General features: G+C 36.0%; 2 protein-coding genes across 2 annotated transcripts in view; one reads left to right on the top strand and one right to left on the bottom strand.

Annotated features, from left to right (window-relative positions):
* Positions 1-16,450, bottom strand: part of LOC102808485 (integral membrane protein GPR180-like) — a 56,769-nt gene extending 40,319 nt beyond the window's left edge. Inside the window, exons 1-2 of the mRNA XM_085502183.1 lie at positions 16,232-16,450; positions 15,080-15,217 (exon numbers count right to left, since the gene is read on the bottom strand). Of these exons, the coding sequence (XP_085358309.1) occupies positions 15,080-15,217; positions 16,232-16,376 (283 nt within the window). The 5' untranslated portion in view covers positions 16,377-16,450. The remainder of the gene's footprint in view (positions 1-15,079; positions 15,218-16,231) is intronic.
* A 6,538-nt stretch (positions 16,451-22,988) lies between these two features.
* The window catches only part of LOC100372807 (glycogenin-1-like), a 45,719-nt gene continuing 42,548 nt past the window's right edge, over positions 22,989-26,159 (top strand). Inside the window, exon 1 of the mRNA XM_006813191.3 lies at positions 22,989-23,112. Coding sequence (XP_006813254.1) covers positions 23,097-23,112 — 16 coding nt within the window. The 5' untranslated portion in view covers positions 22,989-23,096. The remainder of the gene's footprint in view (positions 23,113-26,159) is intronic.

Below are 26,159 nucleotides of genomic sequence, written 5' to 3'. Positions count from 1 at the left end.
CAGTGTATCTAACGCTTTTCTACGACACTGTAATCAACGCCTTAATAGGTGTTCGCGCAGCCTGATGAATTCTACTATTCGGGACAATGTTTTTAAATGTAAGCTTCACCATAAACAGCGTCTCGATTCATTGGATTCATTATATTACCTGTGCCGACCAACCCAGATAAGTGCAATTTTTACGGCTGTTCATTCTCTGAATATGCGTTTATACCATGCTTTGCGGAGACGCAAATTAATGAAATTGAACAGACTCTGTGCAGGTAAGTATGAAGAAAAGGGTGAGTACAGGTTGCCTTTTGCTGAGCGCGAAAATGTTCGCCGGGTGGTCACTATCCCTGAGGACCTCCCTCTTAGTGTATCCGAACGTAGCGTATTGAGTCGGGGACTGAATTTCATTCCGGTTAAATCTAGAGTAAATGAATTTCAGGTGAAACGCGACGCTGACAGTTTTTTTCGCCGACTTAGACTGAAGGAGTACCATGCGCAGGACGCTGATCGCGATCGTGATGAAGCTAGCCAGGACATGGATACTATTCACAACGCTCGTTTATTTGGAGCACCACCATCTGTGTCCTATTGGACACCACCACCTGGTCGTAATGATACTCTGGATCATTATATAAGTGTGTGTAGACGAGAAATACATACTATTAAGTTTAATAATCAGAAATGGCAAAATAGCAATATAACTCGTCAGGAACGTGACGCTCTTAATTCTCTTAAGTCACGACGTGATGAGATTGTTATTAAGCCAGCTGACAAGGGTGGAGCAGTGGTGGTTTGGCGTAGAGATTTGTATCTGGTTGAGGCAGAGAGGCAGTTATCGGATACAGACTCCTACCGGGCACTTGATGTGGATCTTACGAATGAAATACAACGGGAAATAGGTGATGTGGTTAATGGCTATATTGCTAAAGGTGATTTGCCGATAGAGGCCAAAAATCTTATAGTGCGCAGACCACGGACATCAGTCTTTTATCTATTACCTAAGATTCACAAGGTAAACAACCCTGGTAGACCCATTGTCTCAGCATGTAATTGTCCGACTGAGCACATAGCTCGATACTTGGATTCAATGTTGAGACCTATTGTTGCGTCACAGCCTACGTATGTTCAGGATACAAATGATGCACTTAGGAAACTAGAGTTATTTCGTTTCACACCGGATATACCCAGATTTTTGTTTTCTATGGATGTAAAATCCCTTTATACATCTATCCCGCACACTGATGGACTGTTGGCTTTACAGCATTTTCTGAATAAAAGGACAGTTAAGGATCCTCCTACGTTTGTGTTGGTGCGCTTAGCGGAATTAGTTTTGAACGGGAATTGCTTTTCTTTTAATGGTAAACATTATATACAGAAACGAGGTGTGGCTATGGGCAGTTGTTTTGGTCCGAGCTATGCATGTTTATTCATGTCATATCAAGAGGAGTTAATTTTTTCGTCCTTTCAAGGCACTAAACCTGAATTTTATGTCAGGTACATTGATGATGGATTTGGTGCCATGTCTGGCAGTCGGGATGAGTTATTACAGTTCATTGACTTTGTGAAGAACTTTAATCCCGCCATACAATACACACATGAGATATCAGAAATAACACTACCATTTCTCGATATTTCTACTAAGGTAGATGGTGATCGCATTTCTACATCTATCTACACAAAACCTACTGATTCACATTGTTATTTACAGTATGAATCATCACATCCTACTAGAATGAAGGACTCCATACCTTACTCGCAGTTACTCCGGGTACGTCGTATTTGCAGCGATGATACTGATTTCCGTAACCAGGCGAGGATTTTATGTGATTATTTCAGAAAACGGGGTTATCCTCGTAATGTCACTGGGAAAGCATTGGCCAAGGTTGTGTCAATGTCAAGAACTGATTGTATTGGTTCTACGGTTTCCCGTGACAATCAGGATCGTGTAATTTTGGCACTTACGTACCATCCTTTAAATGTCAGGATTAAAAACATTATGTACAAACATTTTCACATTTTACAGACCAGTGAGGAGACAAGTTCTACGTTTCCACTAATGCCTACTACTGCCTGGCGCCGTGACACTAATTTAAGGAGGTTATTGGTGCATACGGGTGAAAGGGGAGACCCTGAGAAATATGGTTCTGTCCCGTGTAATCGTCCTAGGTGTAATACTTGTCCTTTTATTACAGACACTAATCGTATATTTGGTCCCAAGGGAGATGTTGAGGTCAAATATCCGTTCAGTTGTATCACTATGAATGTTGTATATTGCATTTCATGTATTAGATGCGGGAAACTTTATATTGGTTCTACAGTTCGTCGACTGGGTGATCGGTTTGCTGAGCATCTACGGCAAACTAGACAGAAAAATCGTTATTATCCGGTTTCACTTCATTTTAATTCTAGTGGACATAATATTACAGATATGTCTATTTCTGGTGTATGTGTTGTCAATGGCAACGAAAATCAGCTCAGGCGTGTCGAGGAGGAAACTATATTCCGCCTTGGAACTAAAGAACCCCATGGTATTAACAAACAGTTCAACTCATTTGTTGAGCTCACTACCTAAGGCGCGTTATTTGTTCTATTGTTGAATTTTTTGTGATTCTAACTTATAGTTCATGCGCGTTCTTACGTTCCTATGTTCTACCTGTACGTTATCACACTTGCTTCTATGCTATCGATAAAGAGCCATTGCTCGAAACGTCTAGCTATTTTTAATAGTTATTTAGGACTACGATTACCAAATATTATCTTCAATATATCATACTTATCAGTCCGAGCAGCGTTTATTTATTTATAAACTACTATTACGATTTTTCTATTTGCTGCTATCTTACTAATGTCATCGGGTAAGAATTTCCATCAACGCCATGCACATCGTTTGTTTGTGGAGAGTACTAGGGGTCTGCCGGAAAATGTAAGAACTGTCGCGGTCAGATTTTGCAAGGCGACTTTTGGGAAGACTAGATGTACCAGCCACATATTTTTCATTGATACTTGCCTTCGGAAAAAAGTGATTCCTGTTGGATTTAGACTTAACTTCAGAGCGGCAAGTAGCAGTGTATCTAACGCTTTTCTACGACACTGTAATCAACGCCTTAATAGGTGTTCGCGCAGCCTGATGAATTCTACTATTCGGGACAATGTTTTTAAATGTAAGCTTCACCATAAACAGCGTCTCGATTCATTGGATTCATTATATTACCTGTGCCGACCAACCCAGATAAGTGCAATTTTTACGGCTGTTCATTCTCTGAATATGCGTTTATACCATGCTTTGCGGAGACGCAAATTAATGAAATTGAACAGACTCTGTGCAGGTAAGTATGAAGAAAAGGGTGAGTACAGGTTGCCTTTTGCTGAGCGCGAAAATGTTCGCCGGGTGGTCACTATCCCTGAGGACCTCCCTCTTAGTGTATCCGAACGTAGCGTATTGAGTCGGGGACTGAATTTCATTCCGGTTAAATCTAGAGTAAATGAATTTCAGGTGAAACGCGACGCTGACAGTTTTTTTCGCCGACTTAGACTGAAGGAGTACCATGCGCAGGACGCTGATCGCGATCGTGATGAAGCTAGCCAGGACATGGATACTATTCACAACGCTCGTTTATTTGGAGCACCACCATCTGTGTCCTATTGGACACCACCACCTGGTCGTAATGATACTCTGGATCATTATATAAGTGTGTGTAGACGAGAAATACATACTATTAAGTTTAATAATCAGAAATGGCAAAATAGCAATATAACTCGTCAGGAACGTGACGCTCTTAATTCTCTTAAGTCACGACGTGATGAGATTGTTATTAAGCCAGCTGACAAGGGTGGAGCAGTGGTGGTTTGGCGTAGAGATTTGTATCTGGTTGAGGCAGAGAGGCAGTTATCGGATACAGACTCCTACCGGGCACTTGATGTGGATCTTACGAATGAAATACAACGGGAAATAGGTGATGTGGTTAATGGCTATATTGCTAAAGGTGATTTGCCGATAGAGGCCAAAAATCTTATAGTGCGCAGACCACGGACATCAGTCTTTTATCTATTACCTAAGATTCACAAGGTAAACAACCCTGGTAGACCCATTGTCTCAGCATGTAATTGTCCGACTGAGCACATAGCTCGATACTTGGATTCAATGTTGAGACCTATTGTTGCGTCACAGCCTACGTATGTTCAGGATACAAATGATGCACTTAGGAAACTAGAGTTATTTCGTTTCACACCGGATATACCCAGATTTTTGTTTTCTATGGATGTAAAATCCCTTTATACATCTATCCCGCACACTGATGGACTGTTGGCTTTACAGCATTTTCTGAATAAAAGGACAGTTAAGGATCCTCCTACGTTTGTGTTGGTGCGCTTAGCGGAATTAGTTTTGAACGGGAATTGCTTTTCTTTTAATGGTAAACATTATATACAGAAACGAGGTGTGGCTATGGGCAGTTGTTTTGGTCCGAGCTATGCATGTTTATTCATGTCATATCAAGAGGAGTTAATTTTTTCGTCCTTTCAAGGCACTAAACCTGAATTTTATGTCAGGTACATTGATGATGGATTTGGTGCCATGTCTGGCAGTCGGGATGAGTTATTACAGTTCATTGACTTTGTGAAGAACTTTAATCCCGCCATACAATACACACATGAGATATCAGAAATAACACTACCATTTCTCGATATTTCTACTAAGGTAGATGGTGATCGCATTTCTACATCTATCTACACAAAACCTACTGATTCACATTGTTATTTACAGTATGAATCATCACATCCTACTAGAATGAAGGACTCCATACCTTACTCGCAGTTACTCCGGGTACGTCGTATTTGCAGCGATGATACTGATTTCCGTAACCAGGCGAGGATTTTATGTGATTATTTCAGAAAACGGGGTTATCCTCGTAATGTCACTGGGAAAGCATTGGCCAAGGTTGTGTCAATGTCAAGAACTGATTGTATTGGTTCTACGGTTTCCCGTGACAATCAGGATCGTGTAATTTTGGCACTTACGTACCATCCTTTAAATGTCAGGATTAAAAACATTATGTACAAACATTTTCACATTTTACAGACCAGTGAGGAGACAAGTTCTACGTTTCCACTAATGCCTACTACTGCCTGGCGCCGTGACACTAATTTAAGGAGGTTATTGGTGCATACGGGTGAAAGGGGAGACCCTGAGAAATATGGTTCTGTCCCGTGTAATCGTCCTAGGTGTAATACTTGTCCTTTTATTACAGACACTAATCGTATATTTGGTCCCAAGGGAGATGTTGAGGTCAAATATCCGTTCAGTTGTATCACTATGAATGTTGTATATTGCATTTCATGTATTAGATGCGGGAAACTTTATATTGGTTCTACAGTTCGTCGACTGGGTGATCGGTTTGCTGAGCATCTACGGCAAACTAGACAGAAAAATCGTTATTATCCGGTTTCACTTCATTTTAATTCTAGTGGACATAATATTACAGATATGTCTATTTCTGGTGTATGTGTTGTCAATGGCAACGAAAATCAGCTCAGGCGTGTCGAGGAGGAAACTATATTCCGCCTTGGAACTAAAGAACCCCATGGTATTAACAAACAGTTCAACTCATTTGTTGAGCTCACTACCTAAGGCGCGTTATTTGTTCTATTGTTGAATTTTTTGTGATTCTAACTTATAGTTCATGCGCGTTCTTACGTTCCTATGTTCTACCTGTACGTTATCACACTTGCTTCTATGCTATCGATAAAGAGCCATTGCTCGAAACGTCTAGCTATTTTTAATAGTTATTTAGGACTACGATTACCAAATATTATCTTCAATATATCATACTTATCAGTCCGAGCAGCGTTTATTTATTTATAAACTACTATTACATGTATGCCATGATGTACTAGTAGTCCATGTATGCCATGATGTACTAGTAGTCCATGTATGCCATGATGTACTAGTAGTCCATGTATGCCATGATGTACTAGTAGTCCATGTATGCCATGATGTACTAGTAGTTCATGTATGACATGATGTACTAGTAGTCCATGTATGCCATGATGTACAAGTAGTCCATGTATGCCATGATGTACAAGTAGTCCATGTATGCCATGATGTACTAGTAGTCCATGTATGCCATGATGTACTAGTAGTCCATGTATGCCATGATGTACTAGTAGTCCATGTATGCCATGATGTACAAGTAGTCCATGTATGCCATGATGTACTAGTAGTCCATGTATGCCATGATGTACAAGTAGTTCATGTATGCCATGATGTACTAGTAGTCCATGTATGCCATGATGTACAAGTAGTCCATGTATGCCATGATGTACAAGTAGTCCATGTATGCCATGATGTACTAGCAGTCCATGTATGCCATGATGTACTAGTAGTCCATGTATGCCATGATGTACTAGTAGTCCATGTATGCCATGATGTACTAGTAGTCCATGTATGCCATGATGTACAAGTAGTCCATGTATGCCATGATGTACTAGTAGTCCATGTATGCCATGATGTACGAGTAGTCCATGTATGCCATGATGTACTAGTAGTCCATGTATGCCATGATGTACTAGTAGTCCATGTATGCCATGATGTACTAGTAGTCCATGTATGCCATGATGTACAGTAGTCCATGTATGCCATGATGTACTAGTAGTCCATGTATGTCATGATGTACTAGTCCATGTATGCCATGATGTACTAGTAGTCCATGTATGCCATGATGTAGTCCATGTATGCCATAATGTACTAGTAGCCCATGTATGCCATAATGTACTAGTAGCCCATGTATGCCATGATGTACTAGTAGTCCATGTATGCCATGATGTACTAGTAGTCCATGTATGCCATGATGTACAAGTAGTCCATGTATGCCATGATGTACTGGTAAGTCCATGTATGCCATGATGTACTGGTAGTCCATGTATGCCATGATGTACTGGTAGTCCATGTATGCCATGATGTACAAGTTGTCCATGTATGCCATGATGTACTGGTAGTCCATGTATGCCATGATGTACTAGTAGTCCATGTATGCCATGATGTACTAGTAGTCCATGTATGCCATGATGTACTAGTAGTCCATGTATGCCATGATGTACAAGTAGTCCATGTATGCCATGATGTACTGGTAGTCCATGTATGCCATGATGTACTGGTAGTCCATGTATGCCATGATGTACTGGTAGTCCATGTATGCCATGATGTACTGGTAGTCCATGTATGCCATGATGTACTGGTAGTCCATGTATGCCATGATGTACTGGTAGTCCATGTATGCCATGATGTACAAGTAGTCCATGTATGCCATGATGTACTAATAGTCCATGTATGCCATGATGTACTAGTAGTCCATGTATGCCATGATGTACTAGTGCATGTATGCCATGATGTACTAGTAGTCCATGTATGCCATGATGTACTAGTAGTCCATGTATGCCATGATGTACTAGTAGTCCATGTATGCCATGATGTACAAGTATGCCATGATGTACTAGTAGTCCATGTATGCCATGATGTACTAGTAGTCCATGTATGCCATGATGTACTAGTAGTCCATGTATGCCATGATGTACTAGTAGTCCATGTATGCCATGATGTACTGGTAGTCCATGTATGCCATGATGTACTCGTCGTCCATGTATGCCATGATGTACAAGTAGTCCATGTATGCCATGATGTACTAGTAGTCCATGTATGCCATGATGTAGTCCATGTATGCCCTGATGTAGTCCATGTATGCCATGATGTAGTCCATGTATGCCATGATGTACAAGTAGTCTATGTATGCCATGATGTACTAGTAGTCCATGTATGCCATGATGTACAAGTATGCCATGATGTACTAGTAGTCCATGTATGCCATGATGTATTAGTAGTCCATCTATGCCATGATGTACTAGTAGTCCATGTATGCCATGATGTACTAGTAGTCCATGTATGCCATGATGTACTAGTAGTCAATGTATGCCATGATGTACTAGTAGTCCATGTATGCCATGATGTACTAGTAGTCCATGTATGCCATGATGTACTAGTAGTCCATGTATGCCATGATGTACTAGTAGTCCATGTATGCCATGATGTACTAGTAGTCCATGTATGCCATGATGTACAAGTAGTCCATGTATGCCATGATGTACTAGTAGTCCATGTATGCCATGATGTACTAGTAGTCCATGTATGCCATGATGTACAAGTAGTCCATGTATGCCATGATGTACTAGTAGTCCATGTATGCCATGATGTACTAGTAGTCCATGTATGCCATGATGTACGAGTAGTCCATGTATGCCATGATGTACTAGTAGTCCATGTATGCCATGATGTACTAGTAGTCCATGTATGCCATGATGTACTAGTAGTCCATGTATGCCATGATGTACTAGTAGTCCATGTATAAACTTAGGGTTGCTCAAGGCATGTACGACATATTCATTGAATTGAATCCATCTTGAGTCCAATTTACAAGTCAAACTGACATGCATAAACTCAAGATTGAAGAAACACTAATCAAAGATATGGTTATGTCAAATGCCTGCATTTGAGAAATTTTTATGACTAAAATTGCGTTTAGTCGGGCATCCTTGATTGAATCACAAAACCACTGTACGTACGTGCATACATATATGCACCAGATATGGTACAAGTATAGGTAAGATTTAAAGAGAATTGGTTCAGGTATGGATGCACACACAAATGCACACACGTTAATTAAGACCTATTTTTTAAGATATAGGATACATTATATGAACTTTATAAATTTCACATGTCATGTTGATTGTTTTAAAAAACTTGTTATTCCTGCATAAGTGTACTACAGGTGCTATACAAAATATAATTCTGAAGATGTATTGATTTCTACTGCACACAAATTTATGAAAGAGTTATTTCTTAACATTTTTTACCAATCCATTTCAGTGTTATTTCTTAACATTTTTTACCAATCCATTTCAGTGTTATTTCTTAACATTTTTTACCAATCCATTTCAGTGTTATTTCTTAACATTTACCAATCCATTTCAGTGTTATTTCTTAACATTTTTTACCAATCCATTTCAGTGTTATTTCTTAACATTTACCAATCCATTTCAGTGTTATTTCTTAACATTTGTTACCAATCCATTTCAGTGTTATTTCTTAACATTTACCAATCCATTTCAGTGTTATTTCTTAACATTTTTTACCAATCCATTTCAGTGTTATTTCTTAACATTTACCAATTCATTTCAGTGTTATTTCTTAACATTTACCAATCCATTTCAGTGTTATTTCTTAACATTTACCAATCCATTTCAGTGTTATTTCTTAACATTTGTTACCAATCCATTTCAGTGTTATTTCTTAACATTTACCAATCCATTTCAGTGTTATTTCTTAACATTTTTTACCAATCCATTTCAGTATTATTTCTTAACATTTGTTACCAATCCATTTCAGTGTTATTTCTTAACATTTTTTACCAATCCATTTCAGTGTTATTTATTAACATTTTTTACCAATCCATTTCAGTGTTATTTCTTAACATTTACCAATCCATTTCAGTGTTATTTCTTAACATTTTTTACCAATCCATTTCAGTATTATTTCTTAACATTTGTTACCAATCCATTTCAGTGTTATTTCTTAACATTTTTTACCAATCCATTTCAGTGTTATTTCTTAACATTTGTTACCAATCCATTTCAGTGTTATTTCTTAACATTTTTTACCAATCCATTTCAGTGTTATTTATTAACATTTTTTACCAATCCATTTCAGTGTTATTTCTTAACATTTACCAATCCATTTCAGTGTTATTTCTTAACATTTTTTACCAATCCATTTCAGTGTTATTTCTTAAAATTTTTTACCAATTCATTTCAGTGTTATTTCTTAACATTTTTTACCAATCCATTTCAGTGTTATTTCTTAACACATTTGAAATATTGTTCTGCATGGGGGTCAGTGTAATAGAGAAGTTCACAACAAAGTTGGTCAGATTTTGGGCAAGATATGTCCACACTAATCTTGATACTAATTTTAGGACACTAATGTCAATGAAGTAGCTCCATTTTCCTAAGAAAGTCATATTTTCAGAAACTATTTTATTGTATGAAGTGAAATCAGGTTTGGCACCAGAACCTCTACTTTTATATCAGTAAATAATGTTCATTATAGAGTTACCATATCATATTTGAAAGAAAATTTGTATGTACCAAAACATAAAACTGAAACATTTTAAAAAGATTTTAGATATAGAGGAGCAAAAATTTCTTTTCTCTTTCCTTCAGATGATGTTCTTTTAACTAGGAGAGGGGGTTAGGTTAATATAACCAAGGTACACATAGCCTTAGTTAACCATAGTTACATGAATTTACCGGTACTAGATTTAATCATGTCGACTTGTATCAAGCTGCTTGAGGGCGCTATACTGAACTATTTTCAAATTACAAGATAAGATTTGAATTGATTGATACCAAAAATAGAAATAGTTTCACTAGAATGCTCAAGAGGTTTTGAGTTACTAAATGATATGTTATATGTGTGCCAAGAACAATAGAAATAATTTAAAGTTTATGAATCGTGAAGTAATTATCACCATTATCGTTGATTTTCACCAATGTAACTATTAGGTAATAATTACGCCAGTGTTTTAAACCCCTCAACATTGGCATAACTGTTCACATCTGTTTTACTCTCGACATAACTTGCATTGACGTAAAGGGACACAAAAAACATGTAACTTGTATTGACGTAAAGGGACACAAAAAACACGCAACTTGTATTGACGTAAAGGGACACAAAAAACAGGCAACTTGCATTGACGTAAAGGGACACAAAAAACACGCAACTTGCAATTGACGTAAAGTACACAAAAAACAGGTAACATACATTGACATAAATGGAAACACAAAAAACATGTAACTTACGTTGACGTAAAGGTAACTTACATTGACGTAAAGGTACACAAAAACACGTACTGTAAAATGACTAATTTTCACTGGGTTTAAATTTCACTGATTTACCATTTCAGGCATATTCAGTGGGTTTTAAATTCACAGTTTTATCATTTAGATAATGTGTTCTATGCTAAATTTTACATATTCACTGTGTTTTAATTTAGCGCATTTTTCAGTCAGCGAAATAAGCTAAATTAAAACCCAGTGAATAATTAACCCCTTTACAGTAACTTACATTGATGTAAAGGGACACAAAAAACACGTAACTTGCATTGACGTAAAGGGACACAAAAAACACGCAACTTACATTGACGTAAAGGACACAAAAAACATGTAACTTACATTGACGTAAAGGAACACAAAAAACACATAGCTTACGTTGACGTAAAAGGACACAAACAACACGTAACTTACATTGACGTAAAGGGACACAAAAAACATGTAATATACATTGACGTAAATGGAAACACAAAAAGCATGTAACTTACGTTGACGTAAATGTAACTTACATTGACGTAAAAGGATACAAAAAACACGTAACTTACGTTGACGTATATGGACACGAAAAACACGTAACTTACGTTGACGTAAAGGGACACAAAAAACACGTAACTTGCATTGACGTAAAGGGACACATTGACCTTCTCCGTCACTCTGCTTGCTTGCGTAACTTTTGGAATGACAGGTACAAAATGTATTTAGATTTAAACATCGAGAGATAAAAGATGCACAAGTCGACGAAGTATGGAATTTGTTGCGCATGGAAATTGGGAAACCAGGATTGATCATGTGAAACAACACAAAGGCCCATTTACAGGGTCACTTCCTTTGGCTTGGCAAAGCTCTCAATGTGTTGGCTCTGTCATTTTGGAACTTATCGGTAGGTGTTGAATCAAAGTCAGTGACAAAGAGCGCCCTCTGCAATCATATGCACAATTTTCTACAAATACAAATGGAGGTTTTACAAATACAAATATGTACATCAAAATAGCTTTTCTGAAGTTTTACAATATACAAATTTCACAAAAACAAATGCGAATTTATATTACTAATGGAGATTTTATGAATACAAATGGAGAGTTTAAAAATATAAACATGTCATTCAATATAAATTTAAATTTAAATTCTAGCACATAAATATTTTTTAATGAATATTGCAACACTCTGCCTTCCATATCGTTGTTTAGGCCAAACAGTTCAGATCAAAGCATAATATTTATAGTTTTAGTTAAATGGCATGTATGTAAAACATGAAACAAATTACATGATGTATAATGTAGTTGTAAAGTTTGATTGTGATCGGTCAATGCATGGCTTTTACCTCCATGGTCAAGGACATAGCTTTAGAACAGCATTTGCATCCTGCTATTTTGAAAAAAACCTTATGGTTATATATATAGAATAGAATAGAATATTGCTTTATTACAACGTTAAAGAAAATTTGACAATTCTTTTTTGGTTTCTACACATGTAGAAGGTAATAAAGTTAAAAACAAACAAAACAAACAAATGTGACAAACATGAAAAAGTAAACTACTGTCACGTGGTAATATTATTTGCTCTCTTATTGTATACGCTGTTTTGATATATTTAATTAACCCCAGTAATTGTTGTCTAGTATGGGCATTCATAATACATATAAATTTGTCCTTGTTTTTGATACCATTGACGTTATCAAACAAGGAATATAATTCCTGTCTTTCAGATTCATAAAGTACACATTCTGTGATAAAGTGCACTTCATTCTCGATGAGTTGGTACTTGATGCATTTTCTGTCCTCAATATTTGTTTTTGGTCGTGTATGTCTAACTGTTTCTATATGTAATTTGTGGCTGCTCAGTCTGAATTTGCTTAGAATTCTGATTGTCTGTCTATCATTAAGCTGATCTATGTAGACTTCTTGTTTTATATCTTTTTTGAAAAGCTGATATGTTCTGAGTTTTGAATCAGCCCTTTGCATGTCCTTCTTCGATATACCAAGACAGTGACTTGCAGAGATTTTTTGAAAGTTTAGCTTTGTGACATCTTGGTTAATACTGTATTCCTTTTTAATTTTTGTTAGTCTTGACAGCCAATGATCATCCTGGGTGTGATTCTGCATTTCAATCAATGCATTGTATGCAATATTGTCTTCCTTCAATGAAATCAAGTGTTTGAAATATGTAAATGACTTGTAGTGTAAATAATAGACAAGTGGCAGTCTACCAGAATCCATTCTAACTGCTATATTGATGAATTTTTAACATTAAAACAGACACTATTCATCCATCTTGAATCCGATCATCAAAAAAATATGCTTGCATATGTAATAATAATAATAATAATTTTATTCAACACGAAAATCTACTACAGAGAGTAATTTTATGGTTGTAAAACAAGAACAGAAATAATATGTGGACATGCTGTATGATGTATCTGTAAAGGTTGAACATGATTGGTCAAGGCATATGGAACAAAAAATGGCCAAAAGTCAGCCATTTTGAAACTGATTTGAAAAGCAATGAAATGATATGCATCAGGGTCAGAAATCAATCAGATTGTGAAACAAATGGACATGCATGTGTACCCCAAGATGTATAATGTATGTGCAAAGTTTGAAATCGATTGGCCCAGCCATGTGATGAGCACGCACAAAGGTTAATCCATAAGTCCCTGTTTTCGGATTGCATTCAAACGAGGACTAATAACATCATATACAACAACTGGAAATTAAAATATAGAAATTTTGTTTCTAAAGCTATCTTCTAAACATAGTTTGGGATCACAGACACACATTATACAGATTTTTAAATTGCTATGTTATTAAACTAAATGTACATCTAACCTCCAGTCATGGTTGTACACTAAACCAGTGTCCCAGGGACTGTGACTAAACATTTAATTTAATCATTAATATGTGAGTGCAAAGTAAACATCTGACTGGCTAACTATCTTGGTGAGCCACAGTAGCGAAACAACAGGAAACTTATATAGACTGATCAGAATAGTCTCTCGACTTGATATTAGGAACAAAAACTGATGAGAAGGTACGTTTTAAACAGCATACATGTCTTCAAAATGACTCAATCACTGGTTAATTCAAATCAACTCAATTAGAAATAAATTAGTGCATGAAATTGTGACCTGGGTTTTAATTGATATAATGGAATTTGAAGAAACTCAAGAAACTGTTTAAAGACACTCAAGAATCATAGAAGTGGTCAAGGCACTGAGATGTGTCTTTTCTATGAAGGGCTGAAGCCATCAACCACCACCATTTAAAAAAATAAACCATAATTTTCAGTAATACTGACTTATTATGATACAAAAATAATTACATTCATACCACAAACCACTTTTCACAACTGTTACAAAGTATTTTATTTCTGGTGGTTAAAATACCAGCTAATCAATCGTAGACCACAAGTTTGGAGTCCGTTTATGATCTAAACGAAGGCAGACGATTGCAAACAACTGCTGTCATGGCAAAACGTTACACATTGTGAATGATTTTTTTTTCACTGCATGCAAATTATTTTCCTTGATGCACTCAACAAAGTCAAAGCAGACATACAACATTCGTTGCAGAACGCGTGAAAAGTACTTCGCATTCCACACGCTTTGAAGCTGTCGCCTATACTAATGAGCATAGTCGTCGGGACAAAACCTTACAACTCCAAGATGGCGATAACATTAAACCGTAAATAGGCAGTCAACACCAACGTGCACGTTACACTATTTAACTTTCCTAGCCAGCAGGGTGATGTGTCTAATCACCATAAACCATGTGTCATTTGTTTGGTCCAACAATTTGTCTTCCATGTGCTTGCCGATCACCGAACAGTGCGGCATGTCGCCGGTACATAGTGTTTACATACTTTTTTTTACCGTACCATTTTTACCATTTAAAACTTAATTTTTTATAAGGCATGTGGTGAACATCGACCATTGGGACTCATGCTGTTCGACCCACCAGCCAATAGGAATCGTGCTCTTCACAGAGTGACACTGCATTCCTGTCGCAGAGTGTAATAATCGACATTCGGCGAGTCGCACAATCACGTCGCAGAGTTAGTTTTTAGACCCCCATACATACATGTATTCAAAGTATATTACACTGTTTTCAATGAAGGCAGGAAATGTACCAGTAGCTGAATTACATTTGATACTTACATGCAACTTGGGCAGATTTTAGTTTTTCCCAGCATGTAGACTGTGACTTAGCAGTCTCCCAGTTATCATCAAGAAAGAAATATAAATGACCATCTTTGACAGTGTTGTTAAGTTCATACTTCACTTCAGCTGACTCACCTGTATGCAAAGTATAATACCAAATAATTGACAAGCAATATTTGTACTTGAATTAAACTACACAATAGATTAGAATAAACATTTATGTATTACATAAATATGCCACATACATGTAGTGATCTGTTTTTTAATGAAAAGAATTTAGAAAGAATGTGTAATCAGATTTTGCATGCCAATCTTTTCATGGCTAATTAGGATACAGCCACTGGAGGCTGCTGACTTCCTATTTCTAACTGCATGCTTAAAAACCCACAAAACAAACAAAAAATGCTTGTCACACAGTTCTACAGTACAATACCGCTAGTGTAGTTCTACTGTACACTCAGACTATAGCCCGATATATAATCCAATCTCTCCACACACATAGAATTTAGCAAAACACATTATATGAAAAAGTTTTCAGATTTTTTTCAAAAGATTCCATACCAAACAATCCATTGGGGAAAGGAAATTCAAAATTTAGCAGTTGGATGACAATATCCCTTTCAAATACCTAGTAAAACTGCTTAAGGTTTGTAAATAATGGGGCATTGATATGAATGTGTTTCTTTAGGATGTCATTAATTCACAAGAGATAATAAGTGTTTCATGTTTTTTAACAAGGATTTAAGGTAATTTGATATTTCATTTGCATGCCAGCTGACTGCATATGGGTTAATTGCATTCAAATCAGTAAGGCAGAACCACAGCTGTTGGTTTCCCAGAGAGATCGTACTGATACAGAGGCCGATGGTTACATTGACATATAACAACAAAAAGTCACCCTGTAGACACAGACTGGTGAAGAGCAATGTAGTTCCTCGTCGGCACCCCTCCCCCCACTCACAATGCACGTCACTTTCAATAATTGCATAATTACCGAATTGTCAAATTCAATGCGATATCGTTATTAGGGAAAGACTTCATTTTCTACATTATTCTCTTCCATTATTGGTATACACAGTTCAAATTAATATGACAGTCTCACAGAATCAAAACAATTAATGATATTTTAACTCAGACAGCTTTGCTTACCGTGAAAACAAAATTTGGTAATGTATTGGCCATATGTCTGGACAGCCTGCAGAGAATTAAACGTTCCAAATACTGTTTTCGAGAAAACACCAGGTAAAAAACTCGTAATTATAAATGCAATTACGAATCTAAAGTTAATTTTCATGTTGAAGATCGTGGATTGTATCCATACTCATTAGACGTGCTCGTAATGACATTTAGTGACCACAACATGGCACCGGTGATTACGTTGAAGGCGTAAAACGGTACGACGTATATTTTACATTAGACAGTATTGTGATTGCACGAATACTAAATGTACACTACAACAGATTTATCATAACATATTTAGGTTATAAATTACAATTTTAGTTGTATAAATATATGTGAAAGCGTGTACATATTAAATGTTAATGTTACACATTAAATGTACAATCGTGTCGCAAAACGGTCTATGAAAACAAAAGCGTGTAACATTTTGACCGTAGGGGTGCTCACGCCTGTCAAGTTGGCAAAGTAAACATTATACGGAGCGCATTTTATAAATAATTGTCTAAGTTATGTTAATAGAGTGAGTTTAGGGAATTTATGATCATTGTCCTGGAGTTTAACTAAGCAGGAGAGCAAGACAAATGACATCAACAAACAAAATGAAGATGAAATATATTAGGTAACTGAGTGCCTTAAATACAATACTGAGAGTTGTATTATTTCACGATGCTAAGAAGAAGAATACAAACTTTGAAAACCTCAGTGGCATTTACATATTTGTGAGTAGTTTCAAATTAGATAATAAATAGTCTTCAATTAATGTTATAGCTAAAGATGATTCAGGTATAATGTGTAATTTGCATATCCACCCCGCATAGTAGTTTATTTATTTAAATGCAGTAACTTGTATCTGTGTTTTTTTTTATGTGCCAGCTGACTTGTGAGAGGTAAGTCGCGGTATTGGTTTGCGGAAAATCTCTGTGTATGCCGAACCAAAATATGGACCCAGATCTAATTTCGTATATATTATCATCTGTTATATTATTTTGTTCAATGAAAAAGGTCATGTTTGAGTCATTTACCGTTGATCTCATCGTAACTCAAAATCTCGTTTGTCTACATATGGTTATACATTATAAGATAGATATAATTATGGTTGTCAATACATTCATCAATACATTTCAATGTGAAACGGGATCAACACATCGTAATCAGAAACGATATGTATACATCGTAATGAAAAAATCTTCTTTTGAAAGCATAAAATTGGAAGAACATATCGTTGAGAGCAAATTAATTTCAAATACAAATCCAACCACACGTTTTGCACAAACATATAATAGAATCAAAGAAAGCTTACAAAGAACTCCCGTATGCTGAGAGTATTGAAGACACATTAAAAATTAATTCAAAATTACTTGTACATGAGATATTGATAGAAAAGCTGAAAACTAATTATGTACATCAGGTAACTAATATGAACAGAACAGAACAAAAAAATTATGAATTATTATGCTAATTAGATAATTAATATGAACAAATTTTAACCCAAAATTAATCAGGCCTGTCTATTGTCCTAGAGCATTTATGTACCAAATTTTATTCAAATGTGATGATCAGTAATTGTAATTGAGATATCAGTGTTAATTAATTATGTTAATTAGGAGATTAATAAGCATAAATATTTACCAAAAACTAATTGGGTTTCTGCATAGTTCTCTTTAAAAGTTTCATTAAAATCCAATTTGTGGTTCTTTATATATCAGTGGAACATTATGCAAATTAGGTAATTAATATCCAATTAAAACTAATTAGGTCTCTGCATAATCCTAGAAGATCTATGTAGCAAGTCTCATTGAAATATGATGATTACTACTTGATATATCAAAAGCTGAAAATTAATTAATTATGCAAATTAGATAATTAATATGTACTCATATTACCCTAAAAACTATCAGGTTTGTGCAGTGTCCTATGACATATATGTACCAAGTTTCATTGAAATGTGATGATTACTACTTGAAATATCAAAAGCTGAAATATAATTAATTATGCTAATTAGGTAATTAATATGTACTCGTATTACCCTAAAAACTATCAGGTCTGTGCAGTGTCCTATGACATCTATGTACCAAGTGTCATTGAAATGTGATGATTAGTATTTGAAATATCAAAAGCTGAAAATTAATTAATTATGCAAATTAGGTAATTAATATGTACTCATATTACCCTAAAAACTATCAGGTCTGTGCAGTGTCCTATGACATCTATGTACCAAGTTTCATTGAAATGTGACAATTACTACTTGAAATATCAAAAGCTGAAAATTAATTAATTATGCTAATTAGGTAATTAATATCTACTGATATTACCCTAAAAACTTTCAGGTTTGTGCAGTGTCCTATAACATCTATGTACCAAGTTTTATTGAAATGTGATGATTAGTACTTGAGATATCAGTGGAAAAGCCGAAAATTGATTAATCATTATGCAAATTAGGTAATTAATATTGCACAGATTTTTACCCCAAACTAATCAAATCTGCGCATTAGTTTGGAGTATCTGTGTGCCAAGTTTCATCAAAATCCAATGAGTGGTTCTTTAGATATCAGTGGAACAGTCATGAAACAGCCAAAAATCAGCTAATTATCATGCAAATTAGGTAATTAATATGCATGGATTTTTACCAAAACCTAATCAAATCTGCGCATTGGCCCAGAGCATCTATGCACCAAGTTTCATCAAAAACTGATGTATGGTTCTTGAGATATCAGTGGAACAGACGGACACACATACACACACACACACACACACACACACACACACACACACACACCCACACACACACACGCACACACACACGCACACACACACACATACACACATACACACATACAGACACACTAACTGCAAAGACTCCCTTTTTGTGCTTCGCACACAGGAGTCAAAAAATAAGTAAACATGGAAATCATTGAAGTAAGAGTATATATCAGACGTTAGAGCATAGATTTCATCATATATATAATGTTTGACTACTACCTTAACCGGGTACACGTAGTCAATTGATATAACATTGAAAACAGTGAGAAATGCTCTGTATTATCGTTCATAACGGTTCGTGCCATATAGTCACGTGGTGAGTGGATGCAGTTTATTCTTTATACTCCAGACGTGGGCGAGTTGACCATAATATTGAATGGAGACTTTACAAGTTAATCCGATCAGACAACCTGTTCATCTGATCGGATGGCATTATCGATAATTCCGTATTGTGATATAATCGTGGAAGGTATTTATTGTTGCAATACTCTGAAGATAGTATAGTCAACATGGATGGTATGTCTGAATCGCCAAACGTATCGATCGAAACGTGTCATGCATGCATATAATTCACCGCACAAACGACAGTATATTATCATACTGATCAATAAATCCATTTGAAAATCACAATGAGATCTTCAACACATACTTATCATAATATTTCTATTTCTCACTTACAGTGTGATGTAAGTATTTGAACCATTTTAGTGTCTTACATGAAATATCTTAGATACGCAGTGATCATTTGTTTTAACCATCATAGTGTTCCATAAGAAATGCCTCTGCTATTCTGCGGCTTATTTGGACCATCTTAGTGTTCCATAAGAAATGCCTCTGCTATTCTGCGGCTTATTTGGACCATCTTAGTGTTCCATAAGAAATGCCTCTGCTATTCTGCGGCTTATTTGGACCATCTTAGTGTTTCGTGTGATATATATCTCGGATACGTTGTAATTTATTTTAACCACTAGTGACCTAGTATTCCTTATGATATATCTTGGATTCACTATGATATATTTCAACCACCTTAGAGTTTTACATGAAATATCTATTAAAACCAATGCATTGTACCACGTGACATATCTCAGCTATGCAGTGATATGCTTTTAGTTGGCAATAAACTTATAGATATCTTTGGTGCAAAATAGTGTACTCTCATAAAGGGCAATCCGTCAGGTCGCTCAAGTTGTATTCTAAGGTGTAATATAAGATATAGGCTTTGGTTCAGTCATGGAGCTAAAAAGATGGTTCAGTTAATACAACTTGAACAGCGGAATAAACTATTTGCTAGAATTTCAATGGTCATTTCTAAATAATTTTAAATTAAGCCTAGTAATTATATTGAATGTCAGTAGCCCATGGACAATAATCCACTGCAGGTCATGAAATCGTCTGGTTAATAATTGATGCTGGTATTGTTAACTACCATTTACCAATTGAGTCTAATAATTTGCGCTTTACATTTAGCTGAATAACATTCGTGCAATCTTGTACAGCTCCAACAATGCTTTCTTGTTTTTATTGCGTCATCCTGAGATGCACAATAATTTTGTCAAAAAATTGTTGGTATTAGAAGCGTTCATGCACATTTCCTTAGCCCGTGTTAAGAAAACGTGCGTGAACGCATAGCACAGGCTAAGAAGTGCTAAGTACATATGAAATCTGGCCTGTCCAGACCATTAGCACGGGCTAAGGAAGTGTGCGTGAACGCTTAGCTCAGGCTAAGCAGCAAAAACGCTACTGTATTCAATGTTCATTTGGAACACGGTTACTTTTTAGTAACCGTGTTTGAAAGATTTACTATCATATTCATAACTATTGATTTCGGCATGCCATTCCCGACATGACAATCAATGCGAGCACATCTACGGACATTGTTCTTGAGAATGAGACTCTGTGTTACTTCCTGTTATTCTGCAATCTGCACTTGCTTTGGTATTGTTTTATAACCGTAGAACTAACATGCACACCTTTATGTCTACTATACTGAGCAATCATAGTTAAAATGACTGAAGATTTTGTATATTTTAATAAGTTTTGGCGTTCCTTAGCCCGTGATAAACACTGCCCCCCCCCCCTCGTGCGTGGACGTAATTGGGTTGATCCGATATGCCAACACACAAGTTAAATCTTAGTCCGTACTTCGTGTAGCGTGATCACTACTATTACTGTATGTATTGAATTACTGAATTTTTATTCGAAATAAAATTACAAATATTTGGAGCCGTCGGTGTCTGTGAGTCGTCTAATTGTTCTCTATTTCTAAAGACGTTTATCCAATTTCTCCTTTCTATTTGCAATAAAGAGATGTTGTCTACGAAAATTCTTGTGTTTGTTAGCATCTACAGACAAAATAACACGATTTGCGTCAAAATAAAAAAGGTTATGCAGCACAGGAAGGAAGCTGTCACCACGTGTGAATTTTGGAACTCCGCTGTGTCTTAAATTCGTCATTCCTTTATAAATTATAAATTATATAACACGTGACGCAGTTTTCAATGTTCTCTTGAGTGAACTTGAACTTTGGGAGCCGTCATTTTATAACCATGGCTTTTATAACCATGTCGCCATGTTGCGAGAAAAGCTATTTCCATTGCTATGGAAGATCATACCTAAATACTTCCCCAATGTTCCATTTGTTTTTCATCAAGATAGAATTGAAATTGTTTGTCCAATCCCAGTAGAAAATCGTCACTTTTAGTTTTCAAATCGTTCATTTTTTTTTGTATTAAATTATTGGCTATTGTTTGAAAACTGTCAGCACTGATGTTGTAACCAAATTGTTGGTATTATACGTAGATACTCTGCACATATAGTGTTTTGAAGTTACGGCGTTCCTTACTGTTAATTTATTTTGATTCCAAATTATGAATACAATTATTTATGCCTTCGACAAATCAATTAAATAATTGACGACACCCTTTGGTTTGATTCAAACATTCGTAATTATACTTTACACTCCTATTTATTGATTATTGTTGATGCCGCGTGTATAGGGCTCACGGGGTATAGATGTAGAATCATCGCAGATTTCTTTATTTCTTTATTTAATTAGTAGATAAGATTAAGTAATACAAAATCAAAATACTGACTCACAGAGAAGCTTTGAGAATGTAACAGTGGAATATGTAATACTCGCAAAAAAATGAATTTTATGTAGCAATTGAATCATAATTGTTTGCCGTGCAATATTGAAAATGTTCGTATCAGGAAAAGATATTAGGATGGAATACAGTTGTGAGGCACTGCCGCCACAGCTTCTGGTGTTTGTAAGTAGCAAATAACCCCCCCCCCCCCCCCAAAAAAAAAAAAAAACAAAAAAAACAACAACATAAAATAGTTACAGCAAGTCTCAGAAGTATTGGGGCAGCCAATTTGCAAACTCGCTAGCGAATTGACTAACTACTTTGGTTTTGACTACACGGTTGGCTTTCGAATCTCGCTGGCGTCGTCTTGCGGTCACGCTCACTTAAGGCGAATCTATGTAACAGTAGGGGACGATCCTCAGACTTTAGGAGCTATTCAGCGACGGTCTTACAGTTGGATTGCGATTTCGCTTTGAAATATACCAGGAAAAGTGTTCTATTCTCTTCGTGTCCACACAAAAACGACGAATGAGGTCAATTTTTCCAGCGGTTGGCTTAATGTTACCCCCAACGGATCGTTTGAGTGTGAAAGTTTGTTATTTTCTCCCTGATTTGTAGGAAACTGTTTCTCAACTTATCTATTTAGTTTCAAGCACTGTTCAAGATGGTTACCCTCATATAATAAATATCGGTGGATTAATCGTATTTATTATATCATCACTTGTACGCCAGCTGACTGTGACCAGTTTTGGGCTCAATTCATTCCAGGGGAATCCAGACATGTACCAGGCTGCGTAAAAACATTCTATGTCCCCTAATGCAATATAGACTCGCCAAGAGTGGACGCGGTCACGAGCCGGCGCCAGCGAGATTCATTCACTGACTACTAGACTGTCACCCCTGTCACACCCCCTATTATGCATGCAGATTTGCAGCGAACATTATGAGCATGCGCACATAGTACCTGACACGATTCTCACCGGTTCAAGATGGCAGCCAGCCAAGGTAGGTTTGCACGAAATGTTTGATGTTCTTTAAGTTTTACTTGTTCCAACAACATTACAACGCAAAAAAATAATTGTATGATTCGTTAGCAACAACTTTCGCAACTCTTTGAATTTTATAGAACCGAATATTGTTAGCTAGTCTCTCCCATAAAATGTGACATACTTGGAATCAGTGTATATGGGGTCGTTGGCCAACATACACACGCCGGGACAACGTGACTGACGATGACCCCGTTATGAGCGTGATGGGGGGAAACAGATTCAACATTACATAAACTATGTGTACCGCTATTACACTAGGAAACTGTGATTTAGTTGGAATAGCATTTAAAGTAACTGCATAATTACGACGTGCAAAGCTAAGGTCGGGGTCAATGACAGCCGCATTCTCCATTACTAAGCGTTATGCGCGTTGCAAATAAAGCGTTTGTACAGTTCTCGTGGTTCCGGTGGCTGGTGATTTTTTATGTTGAGCGAAATGTTTTCGTAACGTTTAACGTTTTTGACAGTGCGATTGGGGAAATAATTCGAAACGTGCAAGGCTATTGCATTTCTTTGACCTAGAAACAACCTTTTTTATTCATATGCAAATATATATTGTAATTCGTCACGGCTGGAGTGTCAGTTAAAAGTGAATGGAACTTTGGCGTCTGTATACTACAATTGTATTCACTAGGAATTCTTATCATATATGTTAATTAAGACAATTAAGTTGTAATAATTTGATAAAATAAATGCGAAAAATATTAACAGAAACCAGGGGATTTTTAGAAAAAATGAACAAGAGGGAGCACACACAGAGGCGATTGACCTGGGAACACCATATCAGAAAGATTCTGTGCCGTTTTAACGGTGTAATTATCACCGTTGAAATATTTTTGGAGTAATTTTAGTTTATTTGATGTCCGGACACATTGTCAGCTGGTTTTGTTGGGAACTTTTCCTGGAGAAAAATATATTTGAGAAAGATTTCATGTAGTACGGCATCACAGAAGTGCTTCCGTGGCTCAAGAAATATATTTATGACTTGAAAGTTCAACCGGCAATTCGTTAAGAGGGCGCCAGCCAGGAGTATCAGGGTGCTGTGTCCCTGTTCCCTGGTTTAGAAAAAAAACTGAGAAAACAGTATGTATGCTACAATGTACCACTAATAGTCATCTTAATTTTATGTTTCCCATTGATTCAATAACTCGCTAGATTTAATTTTATGAAAATGTTAGTAAGGTGTTTTTTTTTTCATTTTATTATTAACATAATTGTGTTGTCAATGGAGTGTGTAACTAGTAGTATAGCATTATCAATTGCACAAGTGTTACAATGAATAGTATTGTACATGTACACTGCTGAGGGTTTGTGACAATGCAAGAATTTGGGTTTAAATGTATGCATTGTTGGCGGGTTAAAATTGTGTTTGAATTATAATTATTTCCCAGGAGGGCTTATTCAAAATGGTGGCATTTTCTGTATCCCCCATTGACAGTAACACCACTGTGTTAGTTACAATATTGAAGGTTCCAGATTTATTAAATTAATAGTACAATAGCCATGTAGAGCCTTAAGTCTTTATAGTTATGTAGCGAGTGCTGCTGACACCAATTATGTTTCCCAGGGACCTATATAGTACTCGCTGCTATTTGATTTTCAGTACCTTGAATCAAGTATTCGTAGTTGTATTGTAAATTCTTTTTATATTCTCTGTGACATATATAAAGTAGTTATATTTGTTCAATTGAGCATGAGTTTGTTTGTCATTAAAGTGTATTGCAAGACATTATTTGGTTCATTGTTAAAGTTGATTAGTTTTTTTCCCCGCCAACAATTCTGTCATGTTCTTGGCACCTTAATGCAATTCATGTTTTAAATCATATGTTGAATATGAACGGGGAAACTAGTCCTGTCATTAATAAATTAATATTGCAAAAACAAATATGAAGCAATCTCAGTCTAATCTCAGCCAGAGCCTGCCAGGAAAAATAATTTAAATCCTTTTGGATTATGGAGTGCCTTCAACTATTCACAAGATATTGCAGCAAAATGCAGTTATGTTTTTTTTTCAGCTACAACATTAGGACATGTGATTTTTGAAATTGATAGTTGAAGCTTTAATTTGACATTTGCATATTGATTACGGTAATTGGGATAATGACACTTACCTCTTAACCAAACATCTTGGAATTGTCTATTTATAAGGCAAAGTAACATAGTATCTGAGTATGGATTCTAACCACATTAGTTATTTTATTTATAGGGTAGTAGTTTCATAAGAAAAGCGTTAATATGCAGGAAAATTCACATTTAATTATTTTTGCTCATTATGAATAAACTTGTTGTAACGCTCTATATGTGCAGATAAAACTGATCAATGATACATTGTATTCACGGAATGTTGGTGATTGATTACACTATGAGACTAACCTGATCTCACCAAAGGCTTTTTTAGCAAATAATACTCGGCTGGAGACCAATGAATCCTGCAAGTTGTCAGTCAATATTTGTAGTGTTGTATTGCTATGTTATATTCAGTAGATTAACAGTTGCAATCGGTATTGATATGACAAATTTAAATACAAACACAAATCATCATGTTCAATCTAGATTGAATCAATTGCAACTTTATAAATACTGATTTTTAGCATGGTTGATACAGTGCTTGAAGAGTGTCCTATAAACCTACATTTCATGTATATGAATGTCAATGAATTGAACTTTTATTCTCCTGGGTCATCTGCAGTATCAAATAATTTAACATTCAATAATAAGTGGGTTACAATACTTGAACACTTAGTGCCCAGTTAACTCACAAAATAGTTATTTTGAAGGGATGGATACTTAGCCGAGCACCCTCCTCAGAAAATTGTCATAAAGCCAATTTTTGCTCACCAGGATACATTTCGAGACATCTGTACTTGTTTTAAATTACAATAATAAACCAATTGCATAGTTGATGATTTCAGCAACATTTTTACAAGAAACCCCTAACACAAATGTTCACAAAAATTTTGCACTTTTTATCAAAATATTATTTACCTGCCATCCGAATTGAGC

Source organism: Saccoglossus kowalevskii, chromosome 1, assembly GCF_978046115.1.
Source record: "Saccoglossus kowalevskii chromosome 1, keSacKowa6.1, whole genome shotgun sequence".
NCBI lineage: Eukaryota > Metazoa > Hemichordata > Enteropneusta > Harrimaniidae > Saccoglossus > Saccoglossus kowalevskii.
This window is presented reverse-complemented; position numbering and strand designations above follow the sequence as displayed.